Here is a 20,571-nt window from a genome sequence, read left to right as displayed (position 1 = left end):
AAAGAGTGCTACTCTGCCGTATGGTAGACCTCCATAAACTGAAGCCAAAGATAGAAGCTGTTGTGCAAAAGTAAGGTATACCACCAAGCAACACACCTCAGTGAGGCTAGAAAGATAATCTCTCTTGTGAGAACAACACTGGGCGAGAGTTGTACTGCTACAAAGCCCTTGTGGAAGTCTATTACCTGAAGAAATACAAAGGGCTGCATTTCAGACTATCAGGCTGTACCTGCAGTGATGGAACACTGCCAGATGAACACGTATGAAACGTCATATTTGATGGCATGTGTGGCTATAGATACACATGCTTTGCATAAGTCTATCTAGAGTTGGGCTCGGAGTTGTTTTTCTTTGACGAATGTTTTTGAGTCACAAGATTGAGTGACTCCCTCTCGTTGATAGTGCACATGGGCATTGAATCCTTTGTTTGATTGTTTTCTCTCAGCTGTCTGGTTCGGTTGTGTATTCCTCTCGCTCTCTTATTCCTCAGCTTGGTCTATTCAGAACTCTACATTCGGTCTCTCTCTCTCAACGACGGTGTTGTATTTCAATTGCGTATACTGTATCTAAAACATTCTAAGCGAATTTCTGCTGTGGGGGTTGGTTAACCGCCCTTAGGGGTGCCCGTCTCTGGCCTATTACTCCACGTGTTGTTGAGAAGTTCAGGGCTAATGGAACGTACTCCATTTGGATTTTGACCTCAATGCCATTCGAAATTCCTACACACCAAGCATCACTAGGTGTGTAATCTGTGTTTGTCCCCAAACCACAGGGAAGAAACCTGCGAGGCTTGCAAGTCTTTCCACTCCAAGAAGACCATACAAGACCAAAGGGTGCGTCGGTTGGAGATGTAGTCAAAGACGCCAGACGACATCCCTGATATTTTCTGGGAGGAGCATGCGCAGGAGGAGATCCACGAAGAAAAGGCTTTTTCCATTGAAGAATCGGACTTGATTGTTCAATCGGACATCGAAAGCCAGCCTCTTACCTCGGCGCAACCTATGAGTACTACCCCGAGCCCCCATATCAATACTTTAAAGAAGCCACATAAAACAGTTGTCGGTCCACCACTGCCTTCGGGCCATGGTTGGATTCGAAAATTACATTTGGATGACCCACCTTCGGACTCAGGACCGAAAATAGCCAAGGCTAAAACATCTTCAGGATCGACCTCTGGCTCAACACCTTTCAGCCTCGGTATCGAGTCAAACCTTTGACCCAAGTGTTTCAGCTCCAAACAAAAAAACATCTACCTCTGTTTCGGAGTCAAAGGCTTCTGTTTGACAAAACGACTTTATAGCGGCATATAAGCATATGAAATTGTTCCTTATAAGGTATCCTATCCAGAAGACAACTTTTCTAGACAACAGCCACTCCATGACAAGACCTTTTCTGTAATGAGACTTGTTTTCACAAGGTGAGCTTACTTGAGGCTCTGCATGCCAAGCAACCATAACTGCACAGCTAGTATCTGTATTATTTGGTTCTCTGGAAGCCAACCGGTTCAAGAAGTCTGGACAATGTATGGCTTTTAAGAAGCTTACTTTGTTAAAACATAAGTAATGTGAATATGGGGCTTTAAAAGATTGTTCTTGAATCCATTGGTCTCAGACTTGAAGTCCATAGTTATGACCAGGCTTCGCCTACCGAACTATCAGAGACACACGAGTACTTTCAGGTTAGAGAGGTGCAAAACATGAACTGTTCACTGCATCTCTAGTGTGAAGGTGAAAATTCTAGTTAATGGCTATCAGTATAAGGTGACTGTAGGAAGCTGGCCTGGTGTGCGGTGGGTACGTACCTAAGGTACTTACACCTTAAACCAGGTCCAGGTATCCCCTCTTAGTGAAGTGTGGACAGTGTCTAGTAGCCAGGCTCTCTAGAGATAGCTGTGGGAGTAGCCAAGGCTTATCTAGGAGACATGCAAAGCTCATGCAATACCACTGTAGTCACACCACACTTACACACATGAAAGAAACCACACAGTAATTCCAAAAACAAAGGTACTTTATTTTAGTGGCACAATACCAAAATTACTAAAAAGACATTACTCCTTTAGGCGGTAAGTAAACACACTAAATATGTGCACTAGTAATCAGAAATAGGCGTAGAAAAGGTTAGCAAACAGTGCAAATGTAGATAACCAATAGTGACCCTAGGGGGAGCCCAAACCATATACTAAAAAAAATTGAATGTGAACACAGGACCCCCACCTAGGCAAGTGGAATGTGTAGTGGAGAGCTGGGGGTACTAGAAAACCACAGAGGTAAGTAACACAATACCCCCAGCGACCAGGAAAGCAGGAGTAAATCGCTGGAATTTCCCCAAACCACCCAAAAGGAAGGAAAAGAAGAAAAGGAAGACACCCAGACCAGACTGCAAGAAACCAGCAGTGGATGCCTGGAGAAGAGGACCTATGGAGAGAGGGGACCAAGTCCAGAAGTCACAGTGGAGTCCAGGAGGAGTAGGAGCTACTACCCAACCAGCTGTACTTGCAGGAGTTGGTCGACGGTGAGGAAGAACAGGTGAGGACTGCAGCCCTGGAGCCGGAGAAGAGTTCCTGATTAATGCAGATGTCCCACACTGGAGTGAAGATTGCAGGTGGATGTCAGTGCAGTAATTCCACCAACAATCCTTGGAAAAGGCAAACTCTGTTAGTGGAAAAGTGGTGCTGCCGGGGACCAGCAAGGCCCCAGAGGACTCAACCCAGGAGGGTGAGTCACAGGGGACCCGCAGCGTCGCAGAGAGTCCACTGGAGCAGAGGCAGCACCCACAGGAGTCCCACAGGACGGGGATACAGAAGTTGCCAAAGAAGACCATGCAGCACTACAGAAAGTGATCCCATGCCACAGGAGAACCACGCAGAGGGCTAGCGTCGCAGAAAGGAGTGCTGGGGACTGGAGCTACACGTAACCTGAAGATCCCTTGGAAAAGATGCAAACAAGCCTTGGCAGCTGCAAGATACGTGTTGCACTGGGGTACTGCCCTCCGAGGGAAGGCAAGGGGCTTACCTCCACCAAAGTTGGATAGCTTGCAGAGAGGACTAATCTGAACCACCACCCATGAGGCAGGATCCACGCAGCTCAAGATGAGAGGAAATCCATACAGCCAGTCATCGTTGCAGGGGAGTCACTCCTTCACTCCAAGGGAGATTCCTCCTTCTTGTGCAGGCTGAAGAGTTGCTGTCTTCTGAGGATGCACAGCCAGGGAAATGTTGCAAAGCTGGCAGGAGCCGTGGAAACAAAGTTGCAGAAGAGTCTTCTTTGTGGATTGCAGCTTTGTAGGTTCCTGGAGGGTCCATTCGCAGTTCCAGTTGCCAGAAGTGGAAGTGGAGGCTGCAGAGGACTTTTGCTGGAGTCTTGCAAGCTGAACTGAGGACCCATCCACAAGAGAGTCCCTATATAGCCCTGAAAGGGGGATTGGTCACATAGCCAGGTAACCACCTATCAGGAGGGGGCTCTTACTTCACCGGCCTGGCCACTCAGATGCTCCCAGAGTTCCCTGTCAACCATGGAAACAAGATGGTAGAACCCAGGGACCCTCTGGAGGAGCTCTGAGCACCACCCCTGTGGTGGTGATGGAGAGGTGATTGGTCACTCCCCTTTCCATTGCCCAATTTCGCGCCAGAGCAGGGACTGGGGGGAGTGAAGGGGGGATCCCTGAACTGGTGTGGACTGGTTTATGCTCAAAGGGCACCAAGGGTGCCCTTCAAAGCATACCAGTGGCTTAGGGAGGCTACACCTTCCAAGCCAGTCACACCTATTTCCAAAGGGAGAGGGTATTACCTCCCATTCCCAAAGGAACTCCTTTGTTCTGCCTTCCTGGGCTTGATCATATCAAGCAGCAGGAGGGCAGAAACCTGTCTGAGGGGTGGCAGCAGCTTGGGCTGTCTGGAAAACCCTGTAAGACTGGTAGTAGCAATGCTGGGGGTCCTCTACGGCGCCCCCAGAGTCCATGGAATCATGCACTCTGGGGGCTCCTACTTGCAGCAGTATTGGGGTATTCCAACATGTTTGATACCAAACATGCCCAGGTTACCATTATGTAGCTGGACATAGGTAGTGACCTATGTCCAGTACACGTGTAAAATGGCATCCCCCCACTCACAAAGTCCAGAAAAATGGATCTCCAGTTTGTGAGGGCACCTCTGCTATCGCAGGGGTGCCGTCACACACAGGTACCTGCACCCTACCCTCTGGGCTGAGTTGGGCCTTCCATAGGGGTGGCTTATGCCCTGTAGTGAAAACGGGTGCATGCACCCGTTTCACGCAGAATGCAGTGACAGGCCTGCAGAGCCCTTTGCATTGGCTCACTATCGGTGGCAGAATAACTGCTGCAGCCCAATGGGATCTCCTGGAACCCCAATGGCCTGGGTACCTAGGGGAGACCAGTATGCCAATTGTGTGAAGAAAAAGGTACAGTTACCAAGTTAGAAGGGAGAGAGTATAACCACTGGGGTCCTGGTTAGCAGGATCCCAGTGGACACAGACGAACACACTGACAACAGACAGAAAATGGGGGTAACCATGCCAAGAAAGAGGGCACTTTCCTACAGTGACCATGTTTATCTGTTGGACTTTTGTCTGATGAAGGATACTCTAAAGAGGTGTGACTTGCAAACCACTGAATTGATACACTTATTGCATCGCTTGGATTTTAGTCCATAGTCAAATTTGACATGTAGACTAGGGCAAGACTACCTTCTGAACTATGATGAATGTACTGAACGATCATTTGCCGTTCTCTAAAACTCCCTTTACCAGACAGCAGTCTGTCAGTAAGTGATATAGTGACTATTGGAATTGGTATCCTTTTTTTATTTTATTTTTATTTTATTATTACGCCAACGCTCAGTGCTAGGTTTCCCATGAGAGCACCCGAAAATTATCCTTTCACACAAGTCAGATGCTGGGTGTTTGAGGCAGCTGAATGGGAGTGACAAAGATTCATCTGATGGAGTATGAACAATCTTTCAGAGATTTAAGAATACACAAACCCACCTTCCCATTCCCCGCTATTTTAATGTAAGGAAGGTAGGGACCCCACATTGAGGCTTTGACAGCAAAGAAAAGGCGGTCAGCAACAGTCTGACACACACAAATATGGTTCATCTGAACACAGTCTGACTGCTACCCAAGTCTAGTCAGAGCAATATGTGCAATAAAGAGGTGCAGATGGGGAGACCTAGTCTATAGTAGTGTTTTCCTCAGCTTGTAAATCTTGTCCTCATCTCTCCAGGGATGGTTTGAGTCCTGGCAAATGATTCCCACACAGTGGTACAAGCCCCAGAACTGGAAATCGATGCAACAGATTCTTTATCATGTTTTCAGTCCCAGTAGTGGTGATAAAGAAGAATGAACAGTTGGAAGACTTTTTCCATGATTGTCGACACCTAGGTTCGTTTGCTACTATTAAAAAGCAAAACTTCCAGGATTATACATCAGAGTACAAATGTGAAGGGTCATGGGGAAATGCACGGTTAATCTGTTACAAGATATTTGCATGTGATTTTCCACCATACTACTGATTTACAGCAAGTGATAAGGAGATGCACAACTAGGGTCTTCCAGCAATGGGACAACCCTAGTGCGATCTTTTGGCCACCTGTGAGAGGCGTAATGTCAGCAATTTTCCATGCTGGATTTTCCAAAGCAGTTTGGTATGAGAAGTACCTACAGTCTAGAGTGCAGCTTGGGACTCCTGTATGCCTTCCTGCCATTGCCTATCCTTGTTCTTCATGAATAAATTGCTACTAAAACAATGGACTGTAGTAAGAGGCAGGGTATTTGTCATTTGGTGGCTGCCGTCCTTATCACATAATTTTAGATGTAAGATATCTGCCACATATTTTGCCACATAATTTGCAGAGTTCAAAGAAAATGTTTCTAACTCACTTTTACTTTATATTGTGGAATATTTTTTTTGTATGTGTAGATGTGTCTATATGTGCATATATATATTTACGTGTGTTTGATGGCATGTGTGGCTGTAGATACACATGCTTTGCATATTCATGCCATCTAGTGTTCAGTCTGGAGTGTTGCAAGTTGTTTTTGTTCAAAGAACCATTTCGAGTCATGGGATCGAATGACTTCTCTCTATGATACTGCACATGGGCATAGACACTTTTTTTAGATTGTCTCTTCGCCGCCTGGTTCGGACGTTTGTGTCTTTGCTCCTCTTTTGACTCGCTCCGGTTTGAAACCTTCCTTTCCATCTTCCCTTTTTCACCTGTATTGTATCTCGATGGCGCGCACTTCTATCTAAGCGGTCATCTCGAATCGTCGGTCCGGGCACCGACTGTGCGCTCTCCGGGGTGCCCTCGCCCACCTCAGGCCTGCCTCACTGTAGGAAGTTGGCTCTGTATATACTATTTCAAAGTAAGAAATAGTGTGCACAGGGTGCAAGGGTTCCCCTTAGAGGTAGGAAAGTGGCAAAAGCAGAAAATTCTAATGCTCTATTTTGTGGTAGTGTGGTCGAGCAGTAGGCTTATCAGAGGGTAGTGTTAAGCATTTGTTGTACACCCACAGGCAATAAATGAGGAACACACACTCAAAGACTTACTCCAGGCCAATAGGTTTTTATATTGAAAAATATATTTTCCTAGTTTATTTTAAGAACACAGGTTCAAGATTTACAGTAAACACTTTAAATGTAAGGTACTTCACTTAGATACTTCAGGAACTTTGAATAAAAGCAATATCATATACAGTCTTTGTGAAAATGGCAATAAGCTATTTTAAAAGTGGAAACTATGTGCAAAAATCAACAGTTCCTGGGGGAGGTAAGTAAAGGTTAGATTAGGAGGGAAGTAAAACACAAGTCCCAGTTCTGGGGCATAGGCAGCCCCCCCCCGTTGGGGGTTGAAGGCAACGCCAAAGTTATCACACCAGCAGCTCAGGGCCAGTCAGGTGCAGAGGTCAAAGAGGTGCTCAAAACACATAGGTGCCTATGGAGAACAGGGGTGCTCCAGTTCCAGTCTGCCAGCAGGTAAGTACCTGCGTGTAAGGAAATGCCTCCTTGGCATGGTTACCCCTAACTTTTTTCCTTTGCTGATGCTAAGTTATGATTTGAAAGTGTGCTGGGACCCTGCTAACCAGGCCCCAGCACCAGTGTTCTTTCCCTAAACTGTACCTTTGTCTCCACAATTGGCACAACCCTGGCACTCAGGTAAGTCCTTTGTAACTGGTACCCCTGGTACCAAGGGCCCTGATGCCAGGGAAGGTCTCTAAGGGCTGCAGCATGTCTTATGGCACCCTGGGGACCCCTCACTCAGCACATGCACACTGCTTCACAGCTTGTGTGTGCTAGTGGGGAGAAAATGACTAAGTCGACATGGCACTCCCCTCAGAGTGCCATGCCAACCTCACACAGCCTGTGGCATAGGTAAGTCACCCCTCTAGCAGGCCTTACAGCCATAAGGCAGGGTGCACTATACCACAGGTGAGGGCATATGTGCATGAGCATTATGCCCCTACAGTGTCTAAGAAAAACCTTAGACATTGTAAGTGCAGGGTAGCCATAAGAGTATATGGTCTGGGAGTTTGTCAGACACGAACTCCACAGTTCCATAATGGCTACACTAAAAACTGGGAAGTTTGGTATCAACCTTCTCAGCACAATAAATGCACACTGATGCCAGTGTGCAATTTATTGTAACATACACCCAGATGGCATCTTAGAGATGCCCCCTGAATACCTACCCGACCTCTAGTGTAGGCTGACCAGTTTCTGCCAGCCTGCCACACACCAGACATGTTGCTGGCCACATGGGGAGAGTGCCTTTGTCACTCTGTGGCCAGAAACAAAGTCTGCACTGGGTGGAGGTGCTTCTCACCTCCCCCTGCAGGAACTGTAACACCTGGCGGTGAGCCTCAAAGGCTCACCCCTTTTGTTACAGCGCCCGAGGGCATCCCAGCTAGTGGAGATGCCCGCCCCTCCGGCCACTGCCCCCACTTTTGGCGGCAAGGCTGGAGGAGATAATGAGAAAAACAAGGAGGAGTCACTCACCAGTCAGGACAGCCCCTAAGGCCTCCTGAGCTGAGGTGACCCCCTACCTTTAGAAATCCTCCATCTTGAGTTGGGAGGAGGCACATAGAGGGTGTAGCCACCCTCAAGGACAGTAGTCATTGGCTACTGCCCTCCCAAACCTAGACACACCCATAAATTCAGTATTTAGGGGCACTCCAGATCCCAGGAAATCAGATTCCTGCAACCTGAAGAAAGAAGGACTGCTGACCTACAAGCCTGAAGAGAAGGAGGAAGATGACAACTGATTTGGCCCCAGCCCTACTGGCCTGTCTCAAACTTCGAAAACCACCTGCTCCAGCGACGCATCCGACAGGGACCAGCGACCTCTGAAGCCTCAGAGGACTGCCCTGGACTACAGGACCAAGAAACTCCAGTGAACAGCGGCCCTGTTCAAAACCAGCTACTTCTTTGCAACAAAGAAGCAACTTCCAAAGACTTCACGTTTCCCTCCGGAAGCGTGAGACTCTACACTCTGCACCCGTCGCCCATGGCTCGACCTGCAGAAAACCAACACCTCAGGGAGGACTCCCCGGCGACTGCAAGCCCGTGAGTAAACAGATGACCCCCGTGACCCCCCACAGCGACACCTCCAGAGAGAATCCAGGGGCTCCCCCTGACCGCAACTGCCTCTAACAAGGGACCCGACGCCTGGAACCAACACTGCACCCACAGCCCCCAGGACCTGAAGGAACCGAACTTCGACGCAGGAGTGACCCCCAGGCGACTCTCTGCCTTGCCCAGGTGGTGGCTATCCCGAGAAGCCCCCCCCCGTGCCTGCCTGCACTGCTATAGTCACCCCCGGGTCCCTCCATTGAAACCTATACAAAACCAGATGCCTGCTTTGCACACTGTACCCGGCCGCACCTGTGCCGAAGCCCCCACAAGCAACACCCTGGTAGCAGTTACACTGAGTCGCAGTGAGGCTCAGTCATCATACCTGAGGAAGAGTCCCATGTCTCTGGAGGTGTGGGGAGCCTACCCTTCCCCAGCCCAGTAACACCCATTTCCAAGGGAGAGAAGGTTGCATCGCCTCTTCCACAGGAAACCGTTTGTTCGCCTTCCCTTGCTTGAGCAGGTCAAGCTGCAGGAAGGCAGAATATTGCCTGAGGGGCTGCAGCAGCGCGGACTGCCCACATACCCTGAAAGACGGGTAGCAGTCTGGGGGGGAGGGGGTTGGTGGGGTCGTCTTCTAAGGAGCCTCCAGAGTGCATGGAATCATACCACCAACACTCATCAGTATTGGGGTATGATTCTGACATGTTTGATACCAAACTTGCCTAGGTTTGGGTTTTACCAATATGGAGCTGGGGCACAGGTAGTGAGTGACCAGTGGCCAGTACATAGCTAAAATTGCTGTCTCGCACTTACAAAGTCCAGGGAATGGGAACTGCAGTTCGTAGGGGTACCTCTGCTCATGCAGGGGTTCCCAAACACACAGGAACCTGCACCTACCATAGGGGTGACTTACAGTGACCTGGTGTAGTACCCAGCATGCACCTTTTCACGCAGGCCTGCACACAGTGTGCATGAGCTCCCATAGGTTGCATAATACATGCTGCAACCCATGGGAGACACCTGGTGTACCAGTGCTCTGGGTACCTAAGTACCATATACTACGGACTTACATTTGCACACCAGTATGCCAATTGTGGGGTGTAAGAAGTGCCAAAGCAACTACATTTGGCGGAGAGAGCACAATCACTGGGGTCCTTGTTAGCAGGATCCCAGTGAAAACTGTCTAAGAACACTGAAATAAGGCAAAAAGTGGGGGTAACCATGCCAGAAAGAGGTGACTTTCCTGCACTCCCCTTCAGCCTTACCAGCACCCCCCGGATATTCACTAAAGTTATGTTCGCAGCTCATCTGCGCTGGCTAGGGGTTTCAGTCTTCCCTTACCTCGATGACTGGCTGTTGTAGGCCGACTCGCCCCAGGCTGTTGTCTCCTACCTCCAGACTACGGCAAACCTCCTGCATTCACTGGGATTCACTATCAATCAGTGCTTGTAAAGCGCAACTACTCACCTGTCATTGTTTCAAGGCACTTGGGTGGGTTGGGGGTGAGGGGGGGAGAAGAGTAGCGTATACCGGTGAGGTGGTTTAGAAAAGCCATGTCTTCAGTTCCTTCGTGAAGCTTAGGAGGAAAGTGATTTCTCTGATGTGGAGAGGAAGGGTTTTCCAGGCAGTGGCTGTGAGGTAGGAAAAGGAGTGTCCTCCTGTTCTGGTCTTTCTGATGTAGGGTACTTCTGCGAGAGAGAGCTGGGCTGAGCGTAGGTCCCCGTGGGGTATGTGGAGGTTGACTCGCTGGTCCGGTGTTGTGGAGGGCTTTGTGTGCGTGGGTGAGGATCTTGAAGGTGATTCTTTTTTCCATGGGAAGCCAGTGCAGTATACGTAGGTGGTGCAAGATGTGGCAGTGTCAGGGTAGGTCGAGGATCAGTCTGACGGCAGCGTTCTGGATGCTTTCTATAGCTTTCAGGTGAGTTTCTTGTTGATTCTGGTGTAGTGCGTTGCCATATTCCAGTCTGCTAGTGATCAGGGCGTGTGTGACTGTCTTTCTATGTTCGAGGGGGATCCACTTGAAGGACTTGCTTAGGAGGCGAAGGGTGCGGAAGCAGGTGGAGGTGACTGTTGATTTGCTGGTTCATGCTGAGGTTGGAGTCTAGGATGATTCAGAGTTTGCGGGCTTGGCTGGTGGGGATGGGCAGGTTTTGGAGGGTGGGTGGCCACCAGGAGTCGTTCCACGCATTGGGTTGAGGGCCCATGATGAGTCCTTCTGTCTTGTTAGTGTTGAGTGGAAGGCAACTGTTTTTCATCCAGTTGGCGACTGCTTCCATGCCTTTGTGGAAGTTGTTTGGCTTTGTCGGGTTTGTTGGAGAGAGAGGATGAGTTGAGTCGTTGGCTTAGGAGATTACGTTGATTGTGTAGCTTCTGACGAGGGTGGTTAGCGAGCCATGTAAACGTTAAACAACGTGGGGCTGAGGGAGGGTCCCTGGGGCACTCAGCAGGTGGTGGGTGTGGGGTCTGTGAGGAAGGGGGTGAGTCTTACTCGTTGAGCTCTGCCGGTGAGGAAGGATTGGATCCAGTCGAGGGCCTTGTCTCTGATGCCGGCTTCGTGGAGTCTTCTTATCAGGGTGTGATGGGAGACTGTGTCGAAGGCCGCAGAGAGGTCTAGTAGGATGAGTGCCTCCGTCTCTCCCTTGTCCAGCAGGGAGCGGATGTTGTCTGTTGTGGCCAGGAGGGCTGTTTTAGTGCTATGGTTTTTCCTGAATCCGTATTGGGAGATGTCGAGGATGTTGTGGCCTTCTATAAATGTGGCGAGTTGGCTGTTGACTAATTTTTCTATGATTTTCGCAGTAGGGAGATGGGTCTGAGGTTTTTGAGGTTGTGGGGTCTGCTGAGGGTTTCTGGAGGAGGGGGTTGATCTCAGCGTGTTTCTAATCGGCAGGGAAGGTGGCGGCTGCTAGTCAGCGGTTGATGGTGAGGCAGAGCTTGGTGTAATGGTGTCTGCGGCTCTGTTTAAAATGTGGTGGGGGCATCGGTCCGTGGGGTCCCATGAGTGTATGGATCTCATTGTTCTCAGCGTATCTTTGGTGGTAAGGGGGGGGGGGGGGGGGGGGGGGGGCAGGTGGTGATTGTATGTTGGTGTCGGGTTTTGGTAGAGGGGGCTCTGGCCAAGACCATCTACGACTGTTTCAGCAAGGATAACCTATGCACAAAGTCACACCTAACTCCCTTTCATCGTAGCTGTTCTGGACACAGTGCAGTTTTGGGCCTATCATCTTGAGCAGTGAGTCCTGGTTATTCAGGCTATGATATTGATGTTTCAGGTTCTATCCTGGAATTTGGTGAGAATGACTCTGAGGCTGCTGGGCCTCATGACCTCCTGCATCCTGCTGGTCACACATGCCAGATGGCATATGCGGTCTCTGCAGTGGAACCTGAAGTTCAGGTGGGCGCAGCATCAGGGGAATCTCTCTGACATGGTCCAGATCTCTGTGGGAACTGCACAAGATCGGCAGGGTGGCTAACAAACCAAGATTGGGTCAGAGTAAGATCCTTCTCCCTCCCCCAACCAGATCAGACAGTAGTGACAGATACATCACTCCTGGGATAGTGCAGCGTCTGGTCTCCGGTGGAGTATGGGCTCCTTATCAGCCTTCTGGAGCTCAGGGCGATCAGGCTTGCATAGAAGGCATTTCTTCCCTCTCTCAAAGGAAAAGTGGTGCATGTGTTCACGAACACCACCACCGCCATGTGGTACTGCAGCAAGCAGGGCGGAGTGGGGTTGTGGGCCCTTTGTCAAGAGGCTCTGCATCTCTGGACATGGTTGGGACGTCAGGGCATTTCTGTGGTGGTTCAAATCTGGCAGGCTCTCTGAACACCAGAGCAGACAAACTCTGCCATCCATGCATGGTCGATCACGAATGGCATCTCCATCCGGAGGTAGCACAAGGTCTTTTTCAGCAGTGGGGAGAGCCTTGGTTAGATCTGTTTGCCTCTGCAAAGAACGCACAACGTCAGCTGTTTTGCGTGTTTGAGTTTCTAAGGCGGCACTCGCTTGGCGACGCTTTTTGTCTTGAGTGAAACTCAGGCCTCCTATATGCCTTTCTGCCAATACCACTTCTGCCTGGAGTTCTCAAGAAGATCAAGAATTAATGGACCCAAGTAATTCTTGTGGCTCTGGACTTGGCACTAATAGTACGGTATCCGAGCTTCTGAGCATGGCCTTCGATCCTCCACTCAGACTGCCTCTTCAGGAGGATCTTCTGTTGCAGCAGCAGGGTTGGGTCATCCACCTGAACCTTCCCAGTTGTTGTGAGATTCCTCAACGGTCTTACCCATATGTTCCCACCTACACCGTTCATAATGCCCCAGTAGGATTTGAACCTAGTCCTTACCTTCCTCATGTGTGCTCCTTTTGAGCCTCTTCAAAAGCTCTTTGGCTCCTAACCTTAAAAACTGCTAAAGTAGATAATATTAATGCTCTCATTTGTAGTAGTGTGGTCAAACAGGTAGGCTTATCAGAGGGTAGTGTAAAGCATTTGTTGTGCACAAACAGTCGAGAAATGAGGCACACACTCAATGACTTCCTCCAGGCCAATGTTTTTACATAGCAAAAATATATTTTGTTACTTTATTATTAGAATCAAAAGATATTTGTTGCAGGTAAGTACAGTTGTAAGTAGGTATCAAGTATATGCATCAAATGTACTTTGTTCAGGTTTTTCAGCTAAAACAGTTTGCAAGTAAGTAACACTTTTCAACTTTAAAAGTTGATAGAGCAATGTTTCATAGGAACCAATACAGACCTAGGGGAGGACAAGTGTTAACACATTTAATAGGTAAGTACTTGACTTACGATCCCAGTCTTGGGGGTTAAAATGTCCACAGGTCAAAGTTCAAGTCGACCCCAAAAGTGCATCACCAGCAACACACGGCCAGCCGGGTGCTGAGGTCAAATTTGGCCTCAGGTCCTCAAGGGAGGCAGACATCTCCACTAGCTGGAGTGCCCTGGTACACTGTAACATGAGGTCTGAGCCTTTGATGTTCACCACCAAGTGTTGCAGTTCCTGCAGGGGGTAGGTGTGAAGCACATCCACCCGAAGCTCCTGAGAGCACAAAGGCTCTCCCCCCACGGGGGTCAGAAACTCGTCTGGTCGTGGCAGACTGGCACAGACTGATCAGCCGTGCACTAAAGAGTTGTGTAAAATACAAGGGGCATCTCTAGGATGCCCTCTGTGTGCATTTTACAATAAGTCCAACACTAGCATCAGTGTGGGTTTGTTGTGCCGAGAAGTTTGATATCAAACTTCAAGTCTTCAGTGAAGCCATCATGGAGATGTGGAGTTCGTAATGACGAACTCCCAGCCCATGTAATTAATATGGCCACACTGCACTTACGGGGTCCAAGAAGGGACTTAGACACTGTACGGGTCATGCTGCTATGCCCTCACCTGTGGTGTATTGCACCCTGCCTTTGGGCTGTAATGCCTGCTAGAGGGGTGACGTACCTATGACACAGTCAGTGGTTTGTGAGCATTGCACCCAGAATGGGATGCCATGTCAACTTTACCTTTTTGTCTCCCCACCAACACACACAATCTGCAAGAGGAGTGTGCATGTGGTTGGTGAGGGGTCCTTCAGGGTGGCACAATGCATGCTGCAGGCCTTGGGGACCCTCTCTGTTCACATGGCCCATGATACCCCTGGTACCTTTTACAAGGGATTTAGCTGTGGTCCAGTTGTAGAAGCACAGGTTCGGTTTAGGGTGGAACACAGGTGCTGGCGCCTAGTTAGCAGAATCCCAGCACACACTCAGTCAAATAGGCATCAGATATAAGGCAAAAAGTGTGCGGGAGGGGGTGGGGGGGTGGTTAGTCATGCCAAAAGGGGCACATTCCTACACATTGCTGCACTGTTGTCTGTTAATTTTTTCTTATTGCAAAACATCCTTTTTTTTCAATGTTAGATACGCTTTGTGTGCCACATTTAGCATTTTGTTTTCAGTGTTATTTTGTAGGCCTCTAGTTTCCAGTAATTGTTTCATTTTTTTGTCAGTACTCTTCCTGAAAGAACTCCAGTAGCTTCCACCCACAGCATAAGTAGCTCAACTACACCTGATCGTATTCGCTTTCTTCGTGGCACTGGCATTCGAAGCACTTTTCATGGACAGTTGAGAGAGCGACGTACAGCAACATACAATGGGCCACCTGCATCACCCAGCCTATCACATGAAGCTACACCCCTATCACAGAGTCGAAGCAGAGGCTCAGCAAATCTATTTAGTAAATTAACTTCAAAATTATCAAGGAGGTAAGTTCGTTTTGTAGCAGTATGCACACAGATACAGTAATATTGTCTGTTTCTCGTTAACTGATTATATGTTTTGTATTTGTAACATTGTGTTAAATAACTTGAATTTCACAAATGTTACTTTCATTAGAATGTGCCAAAATGTATTGTAGTTTGACATTTACTGCTCTGCCATATCATAATGGGATCGAACATGCTGCAGTTACTTTTAATACCAAGTCTCATATTCATCCAAAACCTAAAGTAGATTTTTTAAGTTTTAAAAAGTATCTTAAAAGCATATTTTTCACAGAGTACAACTTTCTCTGCCCAGGATCCAGAAGCCTCAAATCTAGGACAATTAAAGGGGATCGCACAAGCATTTATATGAACCTAAATGAGGCTTCAAATAAATAAAACTTATGAGGAGGTTGCCTTTCACTGTTTTTGCAGATTGAAGATTTTGTTTGTAAAATGTATTTTCTGCACTTACAGACGTACAGTTGAAGTTAGCATACACCGTGTTTATTTCATTAACGGCTGAGTTTACCTCTCAGTGATTGTAAAGCACTTGAGTGTATTTGAAAAGACGTCCGTAAAACCCAATTCCTTTACTTTCCATCTGACAGAGGTGGGAGTGCTGCCAGCTGATCCATACAGACATTGTAATGTATCATTATAAACTTCTTGTGTCATTGTTGTGTTATAGAGCCGTTACATTTAATACGAATGGGGCAGTAATTGAATTAGTCTGCTCTGTTTTGTTGGCATTCGACCTTCCTAACACCTTTAGAATAGAGCTGTTGTAGTTCACTATTTGTCTTTGTCACCTTGTGAGCATGTCGGTGTGTTATATATTTTTCTTTGTGGTAGACCTTCAATTTTGAGTTTGTTGCAAATGAAAACTGCGTGTAAATGCTTTATAAGGCTCCTATATGTGCTGTCTGCATTTGGAAGTTTGCCTTAGGAATAGTTTACATTGCTTTTCAAAGTACTAGCTATTTCGATGTTGATGGCCACTCCCTTTAAAGGTTATTCTAAAGTTGCCCTTGTGAAATGCTTTCTTTAACTTCCATTTATTTTCTTTAGGGAATATCTATTTAATTTTAAACAATTTAAAACAATTTTTAACCAACAGCCTTCTCCTAGGGTTCTTCGAGTTCATTGGAAGCTAAATACAAATGCTATCCATTTTAGGTCTCTCTTATAAGACAGCACTTAACTGTCTAGTTGAAATCCTTATGTAGACCGTTCTAAAAACTTTCAGTGGACTTAGCGCCCCCTCTTTGCTTGTTTTTTGTTGTCTTTCTTGTCACTCATTATCTTGCTTCTTATTCAATGGATTTCCTTCGTCTTGCTGTGTTTGCCCCTCCCCTGGGACAACCCATTCAGGAAACTTATATATTTTTTCCTTTTCTTACAGCACTTTATGGGCATGCACAGGTTTTCTAGCTCTTTTCCTCATATGATATTGCTCTCAACCCAAAACGCTGCTTGACACTCTGTGTTGCTGCCTCATTACTGTCCTCAAGCTCGTCCATTGCTTTCCGAACCTCTTCCTGGATTTTTTTTTTTTAAAGGCCTCCCTAGGCCTCGCTTCAACTGCTTCCTTTGTTGCCAAGTTTCATTTCTACTTTTTTGAGAGCTTGAAAGTGGACTTTTGCAGCCTTTCTGATTCACATTTCTAAAAGACGAAATGACATTCTTAAAAAAAAATTTTTACTGACCCAAGCGACATCCACCATCTTCATTCTATAGATGCAGGCATGTGTGTTGCAATATGCTTGTGCATGTAACATCTATATGTGCGTGCCTAGGCAATGGCAGCCTTTTTTCAATTTTTCCTGCACTGTACAGCGTGGGTGCAGGCCTTGACCCCCATTACATTCCCCACTGCCGCTCCAAACAGGGAATTTAAGACACAGGACACCTGCGTAAGAAAATCCACTATTCAGCCCTCCTAGGATTGCGGTTGGTGTACACCACATGCCTCTTGGGTCGATACTCCCATATCTTGTGGGTCTTGGTTGCACATGTGTTGCCTGAGGTCTAGGAAGAGGCCTGTAAGGGAAGAAGCTTTTTGCTGGTTTGACCCTGATTTTTTTTGCCCCCATTTTGACTACTAGGCACTGGTGTAATTGATCTTGAAAGCCCTTTGCTCTGCTAAACAGGACTCAGTACATGTGCCCTGACCCCTCAAAAGGTACATGGTTGATTGGCTTGGAGCCAATTGCCATAGTCTAACTTACTTGTAAGTACCTAGTATATGGCACCAAGGGTATCCAGAGCCTGTAAGTTAGTGTGTCCCCTCGGGGACTGCAGCACTTATTGTGCCACCCTAAGTGGGATAAGGTAAGACATGGCTTCCAGTCTGCCACTACAGACTGGAAGGGTTTTAAACTGCTAACTCAATTTTTTGCGTTTTAAGCAATGACAGAGCCCAAACTCGCTTTCTAATGTGTGTAGGTCACTCTGCAGCAGGCCTATCAAGTCCTAAGGTAGGGTGCAGCATAGTAGTAAAGTAGAACCTATGTTTAACATGTTTCACAAGTAAGACCAACAATTGTCATTTTTAATAGGAAAGAGATTGGCAGCCTCGTTGGCAAGTACAGAGTTACACGCGGACAACTCAGCTGTGCTAACGTTTGAGTGTGACTGCCAAAGTTGGTACTTCAAGGTATCAAATCAAATAACTTGTTACATTGAGCCTGCTGTGATGCCCAAGTTGAAATTAATGCAACTTGTTGCCATGTGCAACTTTTAGAAAGTTGGCACTCTGTTGCCCAGCCTTCCAGTGGCCATTTTCTGAGGCTGGCCGCTAGACAGTCTTCTGCCCTCCTCGGGAGACATGTGAATGACTCCTATGAAAGGTAACAATAGAGGCCTGCCACTGGAGGAGGTGTTTTCTGCTCCTGGCAGAAAGCCACATGGGGATGCTGCCTTTGAAGGGCAAGGAGCAAACACACATTGGAGGGGTTGCCCTGTTGTGTAGGTAGGCAGGCTTGCAACCGGGATAGAGGGTCCAAACAGTTGCCAAACTGTTTTCTCATGAGTGTGTAGCCAAGTGGTAGCCACAAACCTATGGTGCGCACTCATGCTCCCAGTACTGAGAGGGGTTCTGCCATCTTTAGAGTGGACAGAGTAGAGCCATCTGGGATCGTTAAATGCCACACTTAACAGGAAGATGTCAGACTGGAGGGAACCTGGTAGCACATCGGCTAATGAACGTGACCTTCTCGGGGGGCATTTTCTGGGCATAAAAATTAGATGTTGCTTGACCGAAAAAAGGGTACTGAAGATGGACTGCCTGCTGATCTTGGAACCAGCGAAGAAGAGGCAGCATCGAAGTTGGACTGTAAGTGCTGCTCCTTGGGCTAGCAATGGAAAGGGCTGTGCTTGCTATGTCCTGCTTGTGGAGAAATTGTCCCCGAGGCCAGTTTGAAGCAGAGACTGCAAGAGCCAGTAAACTAATGTTCGATGGCATCTGTCGCTGTAGATACACATGGTCTGCATAGCTCGCCATCTGGTGTTGGGTCGGAGTGTTACAAGTTGTTTTTCTTCGAAGAAGTGTTTTCAAGTCACTGGACCGAGTGGCTCCTCCTTCTGTGCTCATTGCGCATGGGCGTCGACTCCATCTTCGATTGTTTTCTTTCCGCCATTGGGTTCGGACGTGTTCCTGTCGCTCCGAGTTTCGGAACGGAGAGATAGCTGAAAACGGAAGATTTTCGACGGTATCGTTGCGATCCGGTTCAAGATAAACACAGACGACAACGCATTGAACATCGAAGCGCTTCGGTGCCCTTCGGGGTAGATTTCGGCACACCGTCGGGGCCTAGTCGGCCCGACCGCGTGGAGAACAACGCCGATGGAACGGACCCCGTTTCGATTCTGCCCTGAATGACACAACAAATATCCCTATACGGACCAACACTCGGTCTGTAACCTGTGCCTGTCACCCGAGCACAGCGAAGAATCCTGTGAGGCCTGTCGGGCGTTCCGGTCCCGAAAAACTCTGCGCGACTGTCGAGCGAGAAGACTGCAGATGGCGTCCACGCCAAAGGAGCATCGACAGTTCGAGACAGAAGAGGAACAGGAGGAATCCTTTTCCATCCAGGATTCAGACTCCGACGAACTCGACAATACAAAAACTGTGAGTAAGACGTCGAGATCAGAAATTAAAAAAGGCAAAAAGGCCCAGGGGACGCCACTGCCAACCGGCCATGGCTCCACCCAACTTCACGGTGACCAACAATCGGCACCGAAAAAGGCCCATTCAGTGTCGAGATCGTCCGACTCCGGTCGAGACACCGGCACGCAGCCTCCTCGGGACCGAGAGAGTGCTAAACAGAAGCATCGACACCGAGAGTTCGGTGTCGACACGGATCGACGCCGAGACAGTGGCGCCGAAGACCATAGAGGCCAAGATTTTTCGGCACAAAAGAAGAGGAAGGTTACCTCGGAGCCGAAAAAACAAACAACAGGGTTTTCGGAGCCGAAAAAAGCACCAACAGACCCAGTTTCAGGCTCCTATACTGAAGAACTTTCTATGTCTTCACAAATGAAGACACAGATTCGAACAGGAACTGCAATCCACTGAAGTGGATCACACGCAAAAGCGTATCTTTATTCAGCAGGGGACAGGGAAGATCAGTACCCTTCCACCTGTCAAAAGAAAGAGAACACTTCAGTTTGTAGCACGAGAGGCTCCTCAGCAACAAACAGCAAAGACGGTAACACCTCCTCCCTCGCCTCCACCTGTAACTCCGGCTTCGCCAACTTACACCCCGTCACATTCGCCAGCTCACACCGCCATGAGCCACGACGACCAAGATCATGACGCGTGGGACTTGTACGATGCACCAGTGTCTGATAACAGCCCAGACACATACCCAACTAGGCCATCACTACCTGAGGACAGCACAGCCTATTCACAAGTGGTGGCTAGAGCAGCTCAGTTCCATAATGTGGAACTACACTCTGAACAAGTAGAGGATGACTTTTTATTTAACACCCTCTCCTCCACCCACAGCTCCTACCAAAGCCTGCCTATGCTCCAAGGCATGCTACGCCATGCAAAGGAGATCTTCAAGGAGCCAGTTAAAAGTAGGGCAGTAACGCCTAGAGTGGACAAAAAGTATAAGGCGCCTCCTACGGACCCTGTATTCATCACCTCTCAGCTGCCACCAGATTCTGTGGTGGTAGGGGCTGCCAGAAAACGGGCAAATTCACACACTTCTGGGGATGCACCTCCCCCAGATAAAGAAAGCAGAAAGTTCGATGCAGCCGGGAAGAGGGTCGCTGTCCAGGCAGCAAACCAGTGGCGCATCGCAAACTCACAAGCGCTGCTAGCGCGATACGACAGAGCCCACTGGGATGAGATGCAGCATCTCATTGAACATCTCCCAAAAGATCTACAAAAAAGAGCAAAACAGGTTGTTGAAGAGGGTCAAAACATTTCCAACAATCAAATACGCTCCTCTATGGATGCAGCAGACACAGCCGCAAGGACCATTAATACGTCGGTTACCATCCGTAGGCACGCATGGCTCAGAACGTCTGGATTCAAGCCAGAAATTCAGCAGGCAGTACTTAACATGCCAGTAAACGAAAAACTTCTGTTCAGTCCGGAGGTCGACACAGCCATAGAAAAGCTCAAAAAGGACACTGACACTGCCAAGGCCATGGGCGCACTCTACTCCCCGCAGAGCAGAGGATCTTATACCACCTTCCGCAAAACACCTTTTAGAGGAG

The 20,571-nt window shown here is 48.2% G+C and overlaps 1 protein-coding gene across 3 annotated transcripts in view; it reads left to right on the top strand.

Moving 5' to 3' along the window:
• The window catches only part of MARK3 (microtubule affinity regulating kinase 3), a 383,109-nt gene that overhangs the window by 275,085 nt on the left and 87,453 nt on the right, over nucleotides 1-20,571 (top strand). For all 3 annotated transcript variants that reach the window (XM_069207286.1, XM_069207285.1, XM_069207287.1), the window contains one exon: nucleotides 14,587-14,841. In XM_069207286.1, coding sequence (XP_069063387.1) covers nucleotides 14,587-14,841 — 255 coding nt within the window. The remainder of the gene's footprint in view (nucleotides 1-14,586; nucleotides 14,842-20,571) is intronic.

This window comes from Pleurodeles waltl, chromosome 9 (assembly GCF_031143425.1).
Source record: "Pleurodeles waltl isolate 20211129_DDA chromosome 9, aPleWal1.hap1.20221129, whole genome shotgun sequence".
In the NCBI taxonomy this organism is placed as follows: Eukaryota; Metazoa; Chordata; class Amphibia; order Caudata; family Salamandridae; genus Pleurodeles; species Pleurodeles waltl.
Note: the sequence above shows the minus strand (reverse complement) of the source record. Positions and strands in the feature narration are given on the sequence as shown.